General features: G+C 35.3%; 1 protein-coding gene across 2 annotated transcripts in view; it reads right to left on the reverse strand.

Annotated features, from left to right (window-relative positions):
• HMCN1 (hemicentin 1) overlaps positions 1-21396 on the reverse strand; it is a 253333-nt gene that overhangs the window by 53328 nt on the left and 178609 nt on the right. For both annotated transcript variants that reach the window (XM_087930424.1, XM_026703203.2), the window contains exons 61-67: positions 20877-20958; positions 20495-20626; positions 18919-19068; positions 18395-18554; positions 17873-17997; positions 8713-8896; positions 5028-5125 (exon numbers count right to left, since the gene is read on the reverse strand). In XM_087930424.1, coding sequence (XP_087786550.1) covers positions 5028-5125; positions 8713-8896; positions 17873-17997; positions 18395-18554; positions 18919-19068; positions 20495-20626; positions 20877-20958 — 931 coding nt within the window. The remainder of the gene's footprint in view (positions 1-5027; positions 5126-8712; positions 8897-17872; positions 17998-18394; positions 18555-18918; positions 19069-20494; positions 20627-20876; positions 20959-21396) is intronic.

Raw genomic sequence — 21396 nt, forward strand, 5'->3', positions numbered from 1 at the left:
CTCAATAAACATCAAAGGATTAAACTCCCAGATCAAGAGGAAACAAATATTAACCAAATTAACTAAACAAAACCTTGATATTATATGCCTACAGGAGGTACATATCCAAAAACAGTATAAAAAATATCTAGAATATCCCAAGTTGCGTGTATTATTTACAGCATTGGCAGATCAAAAGAAAAGTGGGCTAGCAATTTACATAAAAAAGGGATAAATGCAAAAAAATCTATGCAGATGAACAAGGCAGAATTTTAATGATACAAATTAATTTACATCAAAAAGAATTACTATTAGTGGGGATATATGCCCCTAATGATAACCAGAAGTTTTATAAGGGACTGTATAATAAAATAATTAGTGTAGGTGAAGAAAATATTTGCTTGATAGGGGACTTTAATGTCATTGTTGATATTAAAAAAGACTATATTAGTATGGAAGGGACTAGGAAGAAAAAAAAGAGAATTTTACTAAAAAAACATTTTTATTTAACACGAGACCAATTTGGAAGATATATGGAGGAAGAGGAATCCAAATGAGAAGAAATATATGTTTTATTCTAGTCCACAGAAATCATGGTCCAGAATCAATATGGTATGGGTTAATGGGGCAATCGAGAATGACATTAGTGAAGTAGAGATAATGCCTAATATATTGGCTGACCATAGCCCAGTTAAAATTACATGGAAAGGACATAGTAAAAGGAAAAGGAGATGGATATTAAATTCACAAGTAATAAAGGAAAAAGAATATATCTCAAGAATGAAAAATGAGTTAGAAACATTATTTAAGGTTAATCTAAAACAACATACTAGTTTACAAAATTTATGGGACACTACAAAGGCCTTCATGAGAGGCATATCAATAGCCTATATAGCTAAGAAATTTTTTTAAAAAATGGAAGAAACAGAACGAATTTCAAGAAAGGATTAAAAAATTTGAATATGAGCTCCAAAAAGACTCAAAGAATATGGAAGTTAAAAAAGAAATAGGGATGATTAGACATGAACTAAATTTGATAGATATTGAGGAAAATGCATGTAACTTAAAAACTCTTAAATATAATTTCTTTGAATCAGCAAATAAACCAGGAAGGTGGTTGTCCCATAAATTAAAAATAGAGAAAGAGAAAGTTTCTCTATTCAGCAACTCAAAAATGAGGAAGGGACAGTGTATTATCAGATGGAGGAGAAAAAGAGAATTGCGCAAAGATATTTTGGCGAGCTTTATAAGCAAGAAGATGTTAGGGAAGAAAACATTAGATACTACTTGGAGGGAAATGGTCTGAGCCCAATTTCAGAAGAAAATAGAGAAGTACTTAATAAAGAAATAACATTAACAGAGTTACAAAAGGCAATACAAAAACAAAAAAATAATAAAACACCAGGCCTGGATGGTCTACCAGGTGAATTATATAAAATTTTATCTGAAATATTTGAACCAATATTACTGGAACTATATAATGAGGCATTAAAACAAGCTAGACTTCCGAGGTCCTGGTCCGAGGCATACATCTCCTTAATTGCAAAAGATGGCACTGATCAACAACTAATTGTGAACTATAGGCCAATCTCATTGCTAAATACGGATTATAAGATATTTATGACAATATTAGCAGAAAGAATGAAACCAATCTTGAGTGAACTTATACACACAGACCAGAATGGTTTCCTGCCGAATAGACAAGTTAAAAACAATATTAGGACAGTACTAAATTCAACTGAATACTATGAAGTTCACCCAGAAAAATGGGAAGCTTTAATTTTTTTTAGATGCACAAAAAGCATTTGACAATCTTAATTGGAAATTCATGCTATATCAAATTAAAAAGCTGAATTTTGGCACTAATATAGAAAAAACACTACAAGAAATATACTCAAATCAAAAAGAAAGTGTATTATTAAATGGATATCGTACTGAAGATTTTGAAATTGCAAAAGGAGTGAGACAAGGGTGTCCATTATTGCCTCTGTTTTTTATCTTGTCTTTAGAAGTGTTACTAGCTGCAACCAGACAAAACCCAGAGATTTATGGAATTAAGATTAGAAATGAGGAATATAAAGTTCAAGCATTTGCTGATGATTTGGTATTTATAGTGGAAGATCCAATGAATTCAGGACCAATATTGTTGCAACAAATAATAAAATTTGGGGAAGCAGCAGGATTTAAAATAAATAAAAATAAAACTAAGATGATAGTCAAAAACTGTACAACAAACAGAAAGTAGAATTAGAAAATACAATAGGACTCCAAATAGTAAAAAAGATGAAATAGCTGGGAATTTGGATATCACCCAGATGTTCATCATTAAAAGAGGACAATTATGTCAAACTGATTAAGCAAATCAGAAAAGAATTGGAATTATGGGCCAAATTGAAACTGTCTATATTAAGAAGAATAGCAACGTTGAAAATGAATACTTTACCAAAACTAATATATCTATTCCAAATGATTCCAATTAAATTAGGGAAATCTTTTTTTATAGAACTAAATAAAATGACATCCAAGTTTGTCTGGTTGGGCAAAATGAAAATATTAAAATGAAACTATTACAAGATAATAGGAGCAGAGGTGGTCTCGGACTACCAGAATGGGAGCTTTATTATCAGGCAGCAGTGTTGAGTTGGATTAAGGATTTGATTAAATTAAAAGACAAGAGAATCTTAACATTAGAAGGACATGACCTCTTGATAGGTTGGCATGCATTTTTGTGGGAAAATAAAAGTAATATACATACCTATTTCAATGAACACCTAATAAGAGATTCATTGATTACAATTTGGAAAAAAATCAAAGGTAAACACTATACAGAAATCCCACGATGGCTGTCAACCATGGAAGCCATAATACATCCAAATAGATTAGACCTACGGAAAACGGTAAGCTACGAAGAACTATTATATAGTCAAGGGAAATTAAAATCAAACCAAGAACTGAAAGAAAATGGAATTATAATCGATTGGTGGCCATATTTGCAAATTCAAAATAAATATAAAAAAGACTCAAAAGACTTTGGATTTGACAAAGGGCAGAACCAACTAGATAAAATATTAATGAGACCAGAACAAAAACTTATAACTAAAATATATAAATATTTATTAGATTTTAAAATGGAAGAGGAAATAGTTAAAAGTACAATGATTGCATGGGCACAGAATAGTTAACACTATAAAATTAGAGGAATGGGAAAAAATATGGAATATAAATTATAAATTAACGGTATCTGCTGCATACAAAGAAAACATATGTAAAATGTTTTATAGATGGTATTTAGCCCCAGTAAGATTGGCAAAAATCTACTCCAATATGGGTCCTAACTGTTGGAAGTGCAAAAAAGTTGATGGTACATTTTATCACATGTGGTGGATGTGCCCCAAGACCAGGACATACTGGATTCAAATTAAAAATTGGTTAAAAGAGATTACTGGCTATTAGATTGAGCTCAGACCGGAATCCTTCCTATTAGGAATCATTAAAGAAAGACTACCGAAAGAAGTAAAATACATAGTGTTACATATTATAACAGCCACCAGAATAGCCTTTGCGCAGGTATGGAAAACACCAAATACCCCTGATGAAGAACTAATAATACACAAAGTAACAGAAAGTACTGAGATGAATAAGCTACCAATGAAATTGAAAGAAAAAGATGACTGAATTCTTTACAATTTGGAACAATTGGTATAAATGGCTAACAAACAGAACCAAGAAGTGAGACAAAAATGTTAATTGAAATAACCCTTAAGAAAGTAAAATAAAATTTTGTAAACTATATAAAGATGTAAGAATAGGAATTATATCTAAAGATATTATTTAATAGTAGATAAACGCAATATAATGCAATATGATATTTAAATCAAAATCTTGTATAGATGCCAAGAACGTTGTTGATACCATGATGTTTTATGATGTAAAAGAAAAGGAAAATTAATAAAAAATATTTTTTAAAAAAGAAAAAATAATAAATGCCACCCCCCTCCATTACTGACCCACTGCCAAACCAGTCATGCTGGAGGATGTTGCAGGTAGCAGAACACTCTCCACAGTGTCTCCAGACCCTGTCACGTCTGTCACAGGTGCTCAGTGTGAAACCTGCTTTCATCTGTGAAGAGCACCGGGCGCCAGTGGTGAATTTGCCAATCTTGGTGTTCTCTGGCAAATGCCAAACGTCCTGCACCTGTGGACGTTGGGCCCTCGTACCACCCTCATGGAGTCTGTTGCTGACCATTTGAGCAGCCACATGCACATTTGTGACCCGCTGGAGGTCATTTTGCAGGGCTCTGGCAGTGCTCCTCCTGTCCCTCCTTGAACAAAGGCAGAGGTAGCGGTCCTGATGCTGGGTTGTTGCCCTCCTATGGCTTCCTTCACATCTCCTGATGTACTGGCCTGTCTCCTGGTAGCGCCTCCATGCTCTGGATACAACACTGACAGACACAGCAAACCTTCTTGCCACAGCTCGCATTGATGTGCCATCCTGGATGAGCTGCACTACCTGAGCCACTTGTGTGGGTTGTAGACTCCGTCTCATGCTACCACTAGAGTGACAGCACCGCCAGCATTCAAAAGTGACCAAACCATCAGCCAGAAAGCATAAGAACTGAGAAGTCATCTGTGGTCACCACCTGCAGAACCACTCCTTTATTGGGGATGTCTTGCTAACTGCCTATGCTTTCCACCTGTTGTCTATTCCATTTGCACAAGAGCATGTGAAATTGATTGTCAATCAGTGTTGCTACCTAAGTGGACAGTTTGATTTCACAGAAGAGTGATTGACTTGGAGTTATATTGTGTTGTTTAAGTGTTCCCTTTATTTTTTTGAGCAGTGTATATTGCAGTAGTCCACAATCAAAATTATGAGACTGTGGGAATGCTGCAATGGTCAAAAGGTTGAGATCCAGTCATAAGTCTCCTTTTTTAGCACAATTGTAATTTTGAACAGTCACTATGTAATAAATAAGCAAGGGCCACCTGTATTTATGAATACACCAGGGGGTTACCATTTCACTCTATATTGCTTTAAAAAGGCTTACCATAAACCTGAAGACTGTAATGTTTATTGTCAACACCAGCTCTGTTGGAGGCTACACATGTGTACATGCCAGTGTCAGCTACCTGTGCTTTAACAATTCTGGAAGGAAGAAAACCAGAAATCATTTTGAAATTTAAAAATTCCTTATTCTGCTTTATACAGAGTAGATAACCGTTTATAAAATGAAAGACCAGGATGCTCTCAAATTAAGTTCAGTTCTTGGTGACTACTGCCATTTGATTGGCACTGTTATGGAAATAATTTGTAACTGCCTTCTTCTGGAATGCTTTTTGATTTCCTAACTAAGTCAACAGATATAAGCACTCCTTCATCCCTATACTAACCAGGAATTTACCATGAAACAAGAAGTTTCTTGTTATCACGGTAACAAGAAGTTGCCATACGTAACTTCAGAGATCTGCCAAGGTGCACCAGATATAGGAATGTTCTGAGGCATTTATAAAATGGGCATGTGCAAATCTTGAATTCAGAGTTGAAGTTCAAGGTTGGCTGGATTAAGTGACATTCTGAAAGTTGAATTGATTTCTCAGATGAAGCTGAATCCTTCGAAGTCGTTCAGATGTTCCTATTCATGCTGATGACTTTCCACATGCAATTAAATCTTTGGATCAGCTAATTTTATTGAGTGATGTCAATGAACCCCTGGGTTCCCTAGACCCTAGGCCTATTAGTAAATAAGGATGCTTCCCTGATATTTCAGGAACCTTTCAAAAACTCAATATAAATCGAACTTTCTCTAATTACTGTGTAATTGCATTGATACTTTTAATAATAAAATTTAGAAATCTTTGCAGAGAAGAACATACGTTCTTGGGATCCCTTGTTTCTAAAGAAAAATCCTTCTAGCGTGTTTTGCAAAAGATATAATCTTTTGGGAAAAAAAGATCAAGTTAGGCTTGTCAGATGGGAACATATAGTGATTATGATGGACTCCTTTTATATAGATGACTAATTCATTGGATCTTTGCTATTAAGAAGCGGATAGCATACAGGTGAAACTCAAAAAATTAGATTATCATGCAAAAGTTCATTTATTTCAGGAATGCAACTTAAAAGGTGAGACTAATACATGGGATAGACTCATTACATGCAAACCAAGATAGTTCAAGCTGCGATGTGTCATAATTACGATGATTATGGCTTACAGCTCATGAAAAGCCCAAATCCACATTCTCATAAAATTAGAATATTACATGCAATCAATAAAACAAGGATTGTACATAGAACAATATCGGATCTCTGAAAAGTATAAGCATGCATATGTACTCAGTACTTGGTTTGGCAGTACTCAGTACTTTTGCAGCAATTACTGCCTCAATGCGGCATGGCATGGAAGCTATCAGCCTGTGGCACTGCTGAGGTGTTAAGACCAGGATGCTTCAATAGCGGCCTTCAGCTCTTCTGCATTGTTCAGTCTCATGTCTCTCATCTTTCTCTTGGCAATGCCTCATAGATTCTCTATGGGGTTCAGGTCAGGCGAGTTTGCTGGCCAATCAAGCACAGTAATCCCACGGTCATTGAACCAGGTTTTGGTCTTTTGGCAGTGTGGGCAGGTGCCAAGTCCTGCTGGAAAATGTAGTCAACATCCCCATAAAGCTTGTCTGCAGGAGACATGCTCTAAAATCTCCTGGTAGACGGCTGCGTTGACCCTGGACTTAATGAAGTACAGTGGACCAACACCAGCAGATGACATGGCTCCCCAAATCAACCCAGACCGTGGAAACTTCACACTGGACTTCAAGCATCTTGCAGTGTGTGCCTCTCCATTCTTCCTCCAGACTCTGGGTCCTTGGTTTCCAAATGAGATGCAAAAGTTGCTCTGATCAGAAAAGAGAACTTTGGGCCACTGAGCAACAAACCAGTTCTGTTTTTCTTTAGCCCAGGTAAGACACTTCTGACATAGTTGTTCAGGAGTGGCTTGATGAGGAATACGACATTTGAAGCCCATGTCCAGGATCCGTCTGTGTGTGGTGGCTCTTGATGCACTGACTCCAGCCTCAGTGCCCTCCTTGTGAAAGTCCCCAACACTTTTGAAGGGCCTTTTCCTGACAATCCTCTCCAGGCTGCGGTCATCCCTGCTGCTTGTACACCTTTTTCTTCCACACTTTTCCCTTCCACATAACTTTCTATTAATGTGCTTTGATACAGCACTTTGAGAACATCCAACTTCTTTTGCAATTACCTTTTGAGGCTTTCCCTCCTTGTGGAGGGCATCAATGATGGTTTTCTGCACAACTGCAGGTCAGCAGTCTTTCCCATGATTGTGATTCCTACTGAACCAGACTGAGAGACCATTTAAAAGCTCGGGAACCCTTAGCAGGTGTTATGGCTTAATTAGCTGATTAGAGTGGGACACTTTGAGCCTAGAATATTGAACCTTTTCGCAATATTCTAATTTTCTGAGATTGTGGATTTAATGTTTTCATGAACTGTAAGCCAGTAATTGCTGCAAAAGTACTGAGTACTGCCAAACCAAGTACTGAGTACATATGCATGCTTATACTTTTCAGAGATCCGATATTGTTCTATGTACAATCCTTGTTTTATTGATTGCATGTAATATTCTAATTTTATGAGAATGTGGATTTGGGCTTTTCATGAGCTGTAAGCCATAATCATCGTAATTATGACACATCGCAGCTTGAACTATCTTGGTTTGCATGTAATGAGTCTATCCCATGTATTAGTTTCACCTTTTAAGTTGCATTCCTGAAATAAATGAACTTTTGCATGATATTCTAATTTTTTGAGTTTCACCTGTATATTATACATTATGTTAAAATTAAGTCTAAAGGAAACTCAGATGACTTAGTGAGAGAGCCAGTTAAAAGTTAAATTCAGATTTTGTCCCTGACCTGAGAATGTGAAATTATTTTCTGAAATAAATGACAATGAGGTCATTTGACACAGGCAAAAAAACCCAGCTTTTTTTAATTAATGTAATGTTAATTGATTTATTTCCAAGCAAATTCTGCAACTTATTTTGGCACTCATAAGAAAAAAGAGACAAGACTAAGAATAGAGACTGAAGGCAAATAAAAGCTCCCTATATAAGAATTTAGAGAGCAAGACCTAATTGTTAGGAAAAAATGGCACTTGTTCTTCAAAATGCTAAAACTGCAGTGAAGTTATAATACTTATTGATAATTAACGCCAATATCAAGTAGTCTTGGGAGTCTCAATATGGTGCTTAGGGAGGCAATGTGCCTGTGGATACTTTCCTTGACATCCTCCAGACTCTATTCTCATCTGATTTTCTACATTGTAAAATGCTTTTTCAATTCAGTAAACTCGAAGCTCATATGCTACAAAGCAAAGTGGCAGCTCCAACATAATCTTGACTTCAAAAAACACCCAAATAGGCCTTGGTACAATCCTACATTTTGTTTGGGAGCCCCATCTGCCCATTCAGAAAGAGGGCAAAGATAATGACAGATAGTAAAGAGACCATAGTAACCAGCTTTCTGATCAATTGATAGTGGGCAGTTTGTAAATGAGCAAGACTTCCTAATGAATACTTTACAAACATGTTCATAGTATGTTCCAGATGTGTTGTGTCTCAAAACAACATAGGGGAGAGGGACCTACTTCTTGAAATTATGAAACCATCATAATTAGCAGTGAACTATTTTCATTTGGTATAACCTAAATTAATGAAACCTTACCTGAGTACTTGTCCAGCTGAAAGTAACCTGATGTGGGAAGATGTAGAGAGGGGAAGACCATTCTTCAGCCAATTTATTTGGGCAGGTGGAGTGCCCATTGCTTGACATTCAATGTTTATTGAAGTGTCTAATATCACAGTTAGGGCCTCAGGTTCCTCTTTATTTTTATTGATAGTGGGTGGCACTAAAATTTGTAACCAAATAAGAAAAAAAAAACAAGTTACATGTATCAGAATTTATACTCCTCTTTTAAAATGAGTTGAAATCATCTCAAAATCAAGGTGGAGAACTTATAGCCATCTAACTAATTTTCAGTTTTGACTACCAATAACCCCAGTCAATATGGCCAGTAAGCATTAGTTCAATGAGAGTACAACCACTCGTCTACTATGTCTATTTAGAATAAGAGCAATTATAAAACACAGTAATCACAAAAATCACAAAAAATCTGAAAAAGATTAAAGTCATGAAATAGAATAGAGTAAAATTTTACTGTCACTTTAAATGTACACTCAACTCTCAAAAGATAACCATTATGCATATATTCCCATACGCACACATATATGACACAGAGAAACCTCACAGTCTAGTTTGAATGTATAATATACATGGGGCGGAGGAAGAATCCTGTGAGTTTACAAGATGGATGGCATAAGGAACAAAGTTGTTACAGAATTTAGTAGGTACCTATAGCAGGACCACTAAACCTCCTCCCGGGGGGGACCACTTCACACACTGTGAAATGGATGTGTGGGGTTTCTAACAATACTTTGAGCTCTAAGCATGTAGTGCTTATAAGCAGTATCCTGAATAACAGGAATTGGGCTTCCTATAATCTTTTCAGCTGTCCTTAGCACTCTTTGTATGGACTTTCTATCTGAGGCACCGCTACCACCATGATGCAGTTTATTAAAATGCTCTCAATCATGTCTCTGTAAAAAGTGATCAGTCAGAAGGAGAAATTTGTGCTCTCCTCATCCAACACAGTAAAGGCTTGCACACTTCACTAAGGATAACGTATGAAGAGACCAAGTCAGATTATTAGTTATCTGCACCCCCAGATACTTAATACTATTGACTCCTCTACAGCTGCAGCCTTGACACAAAGTGGAATATAACTATGCTGGCTCTTTCTAAATCTTCCTAAACTGTCTCTTCAAATTTATGAATTGCATTTTGTCCTTGTATGGCAACATTTTCTGCTTCTCTTTTTTTAAACAGAATTCTTATTAAGTCATTTTCTAATGTAACTCAAAAATATTTTAAAAAATGAGGCGGAGTAGGAGTGGGCTACAAGCAGAAATATAACTGGGGCTGCTCTGCATTTGGAACAGAGCTATAGGATCAATATGCTGTGGCTCCGGGCTTGGATTCAGCTCCTGTGACTGATATGAGTTCAAGTGAGGAGGTCATGGCAGAAAAATATGAGCCGGCCTGGCTTAGTGATTGGACTGATAACCAGGATGAGGAGATGGACGTGACAAAGGACGACAGACCTGATGTATTAGAATTGTCAGAACCTTTGACCACCTCTGGTTCCTTATCTGATCAACAACCGGGAATGGCTGACAGGGAAGTTTTGGGAGAGTCTTCTAGTGGAGATGAGAACTTGGAAAATTTGTGGTTAAATGTAAAAAATAGAAGACGGTTGAGAAGGCAAAATCAGCTGGAGCGAATGAGGAGAGCGAGTCAGTAAATTAGCACGTTGCCTCAATGAGTATAAAAGGACACAGCTGGGCTGGTACAATTTGCCAGGAACAAAGTGATTTATTGAGTGAGGACGTTACAGCAAGAAGCTCTGAGACTGGAGATTTATTGCCAGGACTGGTTTGCCGGACAGAGTAAAGATTTATGCTGTGGTTTCTGCCAGCCGTTATCTTGTAAGACTTCTTTCCTTTTGATTTAATTGTGAAACGGCTGCTTTCTGTTTTGTTCGTTTGAATTTTGAAGGGGAGTCATAACATCAATATATGTACTTATTTACAGGTACAATTATATGCAATGTCCATCATCAAAAAATGATAAAACACATGATTCTAAATACAGTACAAGTCCCAGAATACTGAACATCTGTGACTGGTAGAGGCAACTCAAATTGCTATGTTAATTATATTTCTTGTTCTTCAATAATGTTTTCTGAGAAGCTGTATTCTTATGTGGCTGACTCAGATAATTGAATCAGTCATGCGCTAGAGATTTCTTAAAATTCTCTTAGCCACAGCAAGGGAGGCTTCCTTCCTTCCTTCCTTCCTTCCTTCCTTCCTTCCTTCCTTCCTTCCTTCCTTCCTTCCTTCCTCCCTCCCTCCCTCCCTCCCTCCCTCCCTCCCTCCCTCCCTCCCTTCTTTCTTTCTTTCTTTCTTTCTTTCTTTCTTTCTTTCTTTCTTTCTTTCTTTCTTTCTTGAAAAAAATCCACAGTGCTTTGAGTAGAATTGGGACTATCACAGACAAAGTGGGAAGGGTTACCCATTGCTACAGCTTCCTACTTCCTCTCACCCCATTAGATGGACTAAGAAATTTACAAGTTAAAAAGGCAATGTGAGGTGCCACAAAGCTGTACTTTTTTTAGGACTCTAGGAGACATTCAGACAAAGCTAAATTTAGAAATCCCAAGATTCTTTATTCTGATGCAACCTCTTTAGGGTAAGATGGTTTGATTAGTTGTTTTGACTTTGCATATATTCTAACCAGCTTCCCCATGATCCAGGTAAGACCACCATACCTACAAAATTATAATCAAATCTGGTTAGCTGTCTGAACTACATAGAAAATTAAGAAAAAAAATTAAGAAAAAAAAATTAAGAAAAGTAGTAAACCAATGCCGAAAGGAAAGGAAAGGAAAGGAAAGGAAAGGAAAGGAAAGGAAAGGAAAGGAAAGGAAAGGAAAGGAAAGGAAAGGAAAGGAAAAAGACTGAATATTTGGGGGAAAACTTTTCATAAATACCTTTCCCTGAAAAACATGTAGTTTCAAAGTCAATTAATTTCAGTGCTCAGGACCACATGATTTGGTAGCTCAGAAACAGTTAGACTGGCTAGACAGACAGAATATTACAGAATTATTACAGAAAACTGTATTCACTATGTAGTGTTAGTGACTTTATCTTGTATAACTGGAGTACACCTAAGATCTTAAGGATACATTCAGTCTCACAAAGTATTTTTTTATAAACAAAATTTTATTTTTTAGACAAACATACACAAACACAACATAAAAACATCAAGCCATCTTCCACTTACGTACATATAGCGTGTCAGTTGGTTACAAATTGTTTTGTGCATCCTCTCCATAGTCCTCACTTACAATTACTTGTATATATTCTCATATTATCAATCAAATATTCCTAAATACATTATTACCATTGTTAATCAATCATTTGACTATACTATTATTCATTCATGTTATGCGAGATATTTATCTTATAACAATTCATATTATCATCCTAAGTCCATCCCATAATTATAATATGATAATACATCTTTATATATTCTATATAGTTCTATACTCATTATATTGTAAAGTTCTATGTATTTCATTACCATATTTTATTTTCTTACCATTGATAAAATAAATCCCAAATCTTATAAAATTGTTTATCTTCTTGTTCTCTAATTTCAAATGTCAATTTACTCATTTCAGCACATTCCATTATTTTCTTAATAACTTCCTTCTGCGTTGGTATTTTCTCATTTTTTCAATTTTTAGCAAATACAATCCTAGCCGCTGTTAATACATTTACAATCAAATATTTCAATTCCCTACTGTATATTTCAGGTAAAATTCCCAATAAAAATATCTCTGGTTTCAAGTCTATGTGTTTTTTTGTCATTTTTTCCAACCACGTGTGGATTTTAGTCCAATATCTTTTAGCCTCTGCGCACGTCCACCACATATGGTAATATGAACCAGGTATCTGATGTCATTTCCAACATTTTTCAGATTTGTTCTTGAACATTCTTGCTATTCTTGTTGGGGGTAAGTGCCATCTTAAAACATCTTATACAAGTTTTCTTTATATGCTGTTGACTTTGTCAATTTATAATTTTGAGACCACAATTTTTGCCATTTCTCTAAGTCAATCCCATATCCAAAATTTCCCCCCAAGCAATCATTGTTTCTTTAACTTGTTCTTCTTCTAGCTTAATTTCTAATAAATATCCATATAGTTTTTTAATCACCTTTTCATCAATACCTGTCAAAATCTTATCTAAGTCAGTCAGTTTATCATAAAAACCTGCTGTTTTGGAATCTTTATCATATCTAGAGCATGTATGAAAACCAATTCATCTTTATACCTTGTTCTTCTAGCTTCTGCAAAGATTTAAGTTCACCCTTTTCATTCAATATTTCACCACATCTGTTTGTTCCTTTTTATATGTTATAGGATAAGAAAATGCTTCAATAGTCGATAACCAGACTGGAATTTTCAAATAACATTGCTTTTTAGTCTTCTCCCAGTTTAGTAACAAAGCCTCACATATATAACGTCTTCTAAAATACCCCTGTGTTTTAGTTCCCTTGTACCATAGGAAGGCATGCCATCCCAACAACAAATCATGTCCTTCTAATGTCAACAGTCTAGTATTTCTTAGTGTTATTCATTCCTTAACCCACATCAGGTTTGTAGCTTGATAGTATAACTCCCAATTAGGCAGGCCAAATCCTCCTCTTATTCTAGCTTCTTGCAACAGTTTTAATTTTATTCTCGCTTTCTTTCCCTACCATATATACTTCAACACTATTTTATTTAAATCTTCAAAGTGGTCTTTCCCTAGCCTAATTGGAATTGTTTGAAAGATTGTAGGTAATATATTCATCTTAATTGTTGATATTCTCCCTATTAATGATAATTGTAAATTTTCCCATTTCGCCAGATCTGTCGCAATCTGTTGTTTGAGTTTAATATAGTTATTCTCTTTAAGTGTACTGCATCTTGCTGTCAAATGTATCCCCAAGTACTTAACCTTATTTGTGACCTGGATTTTCAAAACATCTGCCAAATCTTCCTTTTGTCTTAATAACATATTCTTTGTCAAGATCTTCATTTTATCTTTATTTATTTTCAGACCAGATACTTTTCCATATGCCTCTATCTTTTCTATCAGTTTAAATGCTGTTTCTAATGGATCCTCTAAAATGAAAACTTGTCGTTTAAATTCTTCCTTTTTAATTTTCATCCCTTTTATATCTTTTTCTTCTCTAATGTTTCTATTTAACACTTCCAAAGTTAATGCAAACAACAGAGGTGACAGTGGGCAGCCTTGTCTTGTCCCTTTTCATATATCAATGGAATCCATCAATTCTCCCTCTATCATTACCTTTGCTGTTTGTTTATGATATATATGGCTTGAATAAATTTCTTACCCAAACCCATCTGTCCCAGCTGTAATAACATGAATCAACAGTTCACATTGTTGAAGGCTTTCTGTGCATCTAAGAATATCAAAGCCATTTGTTTTTTGGGATATGCCTCATAGTATTCCAAAGTGTCCAAAATTATTCTCATATTATCTTTAATTTGTCTCTTTGGCAGAAACCCATTTTGATCAGGATGAAGAAAATTGTTCAAATATCTTTTAAGTATTTCTGCCGATATTGAAGCTATTGAAGATATTGTAAAATTCTGCTGGAAGTCCATCCAGACCTGGTGCCTTTCCATTATTTTGTTTCTTAAGTGCTTCAGTTAACTCCATCATTGTCATGTTACTTTCTAGCATTATTTCAGTCTCTTTAGGTATTTGGGATAGATTGGCATTCTGCAGGTATTGTTTAACTCTTTCATCGTCTATATTCTCTTGTTCATACAATTTCTCATAGTAGTCTCATATAATTTTTTTTCTTTTCTTTACTTCCATAACAAGCTTGGCCTTGATCATCTATTAATTGTGAGATTTTTCTTGATTCTCTCTCCTTTCTCAATTTATATGCTAACCATCTACCTGGTTTGTTTGCATCTTCAAAATAGTACTGCTTCGCACCCCTAATTTTTTGTGCTAATTCTTTTTCCATTAATCCCATTTTATGTTTAATTGTATCCATTTTTAACTTAATGTCCTTTTTTTGTAGCAGTTTCTGTAACTCTTTTTCAAGTCTTTTATATTTATCCTCTAATGCCTTAGTGGCTTGTCTTTTCATCATATTTCTTTTCCTTGTATAGTCTATTATCAAGCCTCTGGCATAAGCCTTCATTGTGTCCCATAGATTCTGCATTGATGTATCTTCTTTTTTATTTTCTTTAAAAAAAAACCAAATCTTTCTCCATTTTCTGTATAAAGTCTTTTTCTTTTAATATAGTATTATTTAAAGTCCATCTGGATCTTCTTTGTCCTTTCCATTTAATTGTCATTGGATTATGATCTGTCCAGGTACTTGTTTCTATGTCAATTTCTTGTAGGTTAGAAATCAATTCTGTTGACATCCATATTATATCTATTCTAGATCATGATGAGTGTCTGTTTGAGTAAAAAGTGTATTGTTTGGTCTTAGCGTTTCTTTCTCTCCATGCATCTTTTAAGTTTATTTCATCTATCATTTCAAAAAAGGATTTAGGGAGAGTCTTTCTACTTTGCTTTGTTGTTTTCTGTGTTGTATAGTCCAGTTTATCATCTACTATTCCATTGAAATCTCCCATCATACAAATATTAACATAATCCAATTCAATTATTTTCATATGTAATTTTCTAAATAATTCTTCTTGATTATCATTTGGAGCGTAGATTGCTATCAGGAGTGTTTTCATATTATTGTCCATTATTTCCACCATTAAGATTCTTCCATCATCATCTGTATATTAAAGATAGTATCTTTAATATATAAAACCCCTCCTCTTTTCTTACATTGTGTCAAAGCGGTAAATATTTTCCCTAGCTTTGGCTGTGTCAATATTTGTTCATGTTGCTTTTAAATATGTACTTCTTGTAGGCAGATTATATCAAATTTTAATTTCTCTAATTTATGGAAAGTTTTCTTTCTTTTAACAGCTAAGTCCATTTATATTAATCGTAATCAGTTTTTTCTCTTCCATGATTATACTTTATAAGTAGGTTTTGCAGCCCTAGTAGATATTGGTTCTCGTTGTTCTCTAACTTCCACTTTTCCTTCTACTGCACCTTCTTCTTTTTCAATCACTGCTTGACAGTTCTCTTGGAATTCAATTAGTGACACTTCTTTTTCTGTCTCCTTCTCTTTCCCTCCGAAGTATTCTGTATAAAATAATTCTGCTTTCTCAATTGAATCAATTCTGTGTCTTGGTTCCTGTCATGTAAACATTAAGCCTTCTGGTATCAGCCATCTGTAATTCACCTCTTTTTTGAGTAGTATTTTAGTCAAGAATTGATACTCTCTTCTCATCTCTCTCATTCTTCTGGGTACTTGTTTCAGAACTACAATCTCCTTATCTTTGTATTTCAATGTTTTCTCTCTTGCCACATGTAATATTTGCGTTTTAATAACTTTCTTTGTAAATCTAATGTGAACTTCTCTTGGCAATTTATTTCTCATTGCATATCTTGTGAAAACTCAAAAGACCTCATCTATTCAATCCATCATCTTCTCTTGGGTTATTTCCAATGCAAATTTTGTCCCTTTTCTTCCTCTATATTTGGAATCTAAGATAAAATTCTGATCTGTCAATCTCCCATCTTGGCATCCCGCTCTTATCTTGTTTGACCACGCTTAATCTGCCATCAATATCTTCAATCTTCTTATCTCTTTGTTTATCTTCTTTTTCAATTTTTTGGAATCTCTCTTCATACTTCATCATCATTTGTTGAATGTTCTCCACCTTTTCATCTGTTTTTCCTGTTCTTTGTTCAATGTTCTCTGTTCTCTTTCAATATTCTCTGTTCTTGCTTGTATGTTTTGAATTCCTTGCATAATCATCTGCAGCGTCATGTTTTCATGTTCTTTTTCTTGCTGTAACATCGGCTGTATTGATTGTTGTCCTCCAGATGGTGAAGAGGAAGAAGTAGGAATTGAAGAACCAGCCACTGTTAGTTTCCTGCTCATTTCACAAAAAATTATAAGGTTGCAAACAATCCAAAATCTTCAGGTTCAGCCTCACAAAGTTTTATGACTAGTCAAAAAAATTGTCATTAATATGTATTGTGAACTCATGAATTAATTAGGCCCATGAATTAATTAGGGCATCTGTCAGAACCCTGACATGTATGCTTGATGTGATAAAAGAGAAGTTTTTAAATATAAGGTTGTGGTGGTATTGATTGTATTTTACATCCAATTTTATATTTGCATTCCCTTTTCTCCACTTGTGCAGTTCCTATTAATAGCCAAAAATAGTTTGCTGTCCAAAATAAGTGTTTACCTTACTATATGGGTAGACTGTGACCTATGAAGCTTCTTTAGCCACAAGATTGCTGAGCATCTCCCTTCAAGCATATGCTCCATTTGACCCATATTGAAAGCAGTATTTATAAATAGTTTACATAACTTTTTTTTAATTAAAAGGATTGCCCTTTAAAACAAAATCTTGATGTGAAAAACTGAAAGTTGTATTCAATTAGTTTAACTCTAATTTATTACAATTCTACTTGGATGTTTAAAAATTAATGCCTTTATAGTCAGTTCATTTGCAGATTGGGTCAATATATTATTGAAATGTCATCTACACTCTTAACTTCTTACTTTGGTAATAACAGCCAAAATCTATATTTTGTAAAATGCAAACAGAATTTTAATAACTTCTTTTGATAATACAAAAATTAACCAATCTAGTATTTCATAAATAAATCCATAGGATTATTTTATTTTAGGTACTTTGAGCTATACAACATTAAACAGGAACATCTTAATTTAGTAATGATTAAATTCATTAGCATCTTAGCATGAGCTGTGGTGATGCAGTGGTTAGAATGCAGTATTGCACATTAATTCTGTCGACAACCAGGAGTTTGATTCTGACCGGCTCAAGGTTGACTCAGCCTTCCATCCTTTCAAGGTTGGTAAAATGAGGACCAGGATTGTTGGGGGCAATACACTGACTCTGTAAACTGCTTAGAAAGAGCTGTAAAGCACTATGAAGTGATATATAAGTTTAAGTGCTATTGCTACTGCTATCTTTTTGGCCCCTTAAAATTAGGAAAGATTATGAGAAAGATAACTTACATTTTCTAAGGATGAAGAACAACAAACAAAACCAAAGCTCACCATATATATTCACACTGAATATCCGGTCCTCTTCCCCTGCAGGATTGGTAGCAACACAGGTATATTTTCCCCCATCACTTGTAAGAGCTCCAAAAATGTGCAGTAAGCTCCCATTTGGAGCCAGGCTGAAGAAAGAAAGAAAATCAAATACTGAATTTTTGGAAACATGTCTGTAGATCCTTCCTTCCTTCCTTTCCTCCCTCCCTTCTTCCTTCCTTCCTTCCTTCCTTCCTTCCTTCCTTCCTTCCTTCCTTCCTTCCTTCCTTCCTTCCTTTTCTTTCTTTCTAGACTCTGACTTATATGGCCACCTATCTCATATAATTATTCTAGGCAGCTCACAACAATCCATAAAAACAAAAGTGCCATTCTCACAAGAACAAACATCCCCTGATATCAACCCTTTCCTACTTTGGGACAATCTTGACCTGGATGACTGACAATCTCTGTAGACACTTCCCTTTTCTGACTGTTCTTTTGTTTGGGCTCTGCTTCACTACCCAAAAAGAGAGTTCAACACTTAACCTGATCTGCTGAGATTCATCACTGGTGATTAGTTTCCCATCTTTTAGCCACTGAATGGCAGGTGTAGGGGTTCCACTGGCCTCACAGGAAAGCTGGATGTTTTCTCCAAGGATGCCACTAACTTCACTTGGCATTTCAGAACCAACAATATCTGGAGGAACTTTAGAATAAGAATATATCTATCAGTAATGATTGCATAAGGCAGAGAATAAAATACAATAAAAGCACAATTTATTGAAACACTGAGCCTTATTGGAAAAGAAAAGCTCCTGAGCACTTCTACATTTCCATCTCCAATCATACCTAACCCCATACAAATTAACTCAAGGATTTCAGAAATTTAATTTAGGAGATAACAAACATTTAGTAAGAATAGATAGTGGCACATGAAGCTGTTGAATTAACTGTCCTGAAAATATTTGTTGTAATATTTGATACTGATTTGTAAGTAGCTCTGGAACAACAGGAGTTATGTTACATATATTTCTCAGTTTTTAAAAAAACATAAAATCATGCATACATACTTTCAACAGAAAGAACATAAAATTTCTTAGCTTTGCCTTCTACATTTGAAGCAATGCAAGAGTAATTTCCATTATCAGAATAGTGAGGCCTGGCAATTTGCAGCTTGTTTCCTCCTGGCAAAATAAGCAACTCATGGGTGGCAGAATTTTCTAAATATAAACAAATATGAAGAAATCAGAATATTGAAGTCTCAACAGGCTGGTTAATTTTCATTTTAGCTCTATGTCCATGCTTTGAGATCAGTTGCTATCTCTGACAGCTTAAAAAATTGTGCAGTCCTTGGTGCTCCCCGAGCTTACAAACATTTCATTACCCAACTGGATAATATCATCAGCATGAATGTGCTGTGAGCCATGCTGGCACAGTGGTTAGAATGCAGTACTGCAGGCTATTTCTGCTGGCTGCTGGCTGCCAGCAATTCAGTAGTTCGAGTCTCACCGGCTCAAGGTTCACTCAGCCTTCCATCCTTCTGAAATGAGACCCAGGTTGTTGGGGGCAATATGCTGACACTGTAAAGCACTTACAGGGGGCTGTAAAGCACTGTGAAGTGGTATAGACAGTCTAAGTGCTATTGCTATTGCTATCTTCATTGGGTAATGAAACATCTGCAAGAAAACCACCAAGCTCAGAGAGCATCAAGGTCCCCCTCACTTCAGCCCTGAGCTACAAATATTCTATTCTGTCAACTTAAAGCATATGAGAAGGAAGGAATATAAGACATGTCTTGGCTAGGTCCCAGAATTCCAAAATTATAGGAAAAGTGTAAGAGAAGGTACAGGCTGTTCCTTTGAGAAAGGAATGCATTACCATGATTCAAAGCATCCATCAGCGGGATAAATGATGAAAGCTTCATTGCCTGTAAACTCTTTCTTTTTTGTATGGCACTGTGGCATTGTAATGGATATAGAGTATTTATAGTGCAATGTTCCTTTCATCCTTATGATAAAAGCAAACATTTTTGCAGATATCTTTGATCACCACTAACCCTCACCCCAAAGCACTTCTAACTTTGAAAAAATCATTGTGAATCAGAAGAAAAATACCTTAAAAAAATATGTCCAGCAGTTCAAGAAAGGTAGGCTTATCTTACAGAGAATTTATATACCAATTTTGCATTGAACTCCATACTCAATGGGTGTTTTAAAGGCTGTAAAGGTAGTGCTGGGGGCTGCATGCAGCAGTGATATTTCCAGATTTGGCTGAGAGAGAATTCATTTCATACAACTTAAATCCATTTTGTTCAGCTTAGAAGAAATATTCCCTTCCAGAAAGCTGGAAAGGTTTACACATTTTTTCTTCCCACTCAGTACAACATAAACCCTGATCACACATAACAAGCTATTCTTTCACTTCACTGAGTCTTATATTTTAAGCTCCATTTTTCCATCTTCAGTATTACCAACATTAACTTAATACTTGCCTTCTTGGGTATTAGCTGTCTAGATTCTTTGGGGGTGGGAGGGACAGAAATGCCTTTCTGAAAACAGAACTTACAGCAATTTTATCTGAACCTATTCCCCATTTTGGATCTTAGAAAATCCAACAAGTAACCAATGTTACTTGAGCAAACATTACCAAGTGGTTTTCCATTCTTAAGCCAAGTTATTGATGGTGGAGGAATTCCAGTAGCATCACAGGTAAGAGTTATGGGATTTCTGATGGTTTCATTGATCCACTCTTGCTGAGGGCCTTCAATGGTAGGTGGTACTGTGAATGAAGACAGCAGGTTGATACATGCACCAAATTACCAATAATGGATTCTGGAAAAAAACAAATGGTCTTGATAGAGTCTGTACCTCATTCCTTCCGCCTATCTGCCACCACAGCTTCCTGTTGTGCAACAGGAAGTATTAAGAAATCAAGGTTTGAACATACATAACTGTCTATCCTGTCTTATGTTCAATTTGATTCAGTAACTCTAACAAGGATCACTTTAATTGGTCTACCAAAAGCTTACCATGAACATTAAGATGGAAAGTTTTGTCATCACGTCCTACAATATTTATGGCTTTGCATACATACTGGCCTGTATCAGATACCTGTGAATATAAACAAAAGGTGATATGCAATTATCTTTTTACTAATTTTAAAAAGTATCAATGCTAGCAGAGTGCCATTATAATATACAATTCAAGAGAGAATACAATAAAATTAAAATGTCAGTAAATATTGGAGTAGGTTTCTTTGTAGTTCAATTGTTGAAATATTATATGAATAAGAAACCCTTTACAGGTAATCTCTGCTTACCAGCTATTTTGTTTAACCACCATTTGAAGTTACAATGGTTATAAAAAACAGCTTTATGACCAAACCTCACATTTATGGCCATTGCAGAATCCTATAATCACATGATCTCCATTTGTCACAACTGATGTATTTATAACCATTGCAGCATCCTGAGGTCACGTGATTGCAATTTGTGAGCTTTACAACCAGTTTCCAACAAACAGAAGTAATGAAGGATATGAATGTGAAAC

This window comes from Pseudonaja textilis, chromosome 3, assembly GCF_049901715.1.
Source record: "Pseudonaja textilis isolate UNSWEBS1 chromosome 3, rPseTex1.2, whole genome shotgun sequence".
Classification (NCBI taxonomy): Eukaryota; Metazoa; Chordata; class Lepidosauria; order Squamata; family Elapidae; genus Pseudonaja; species Pseudonaja textilis.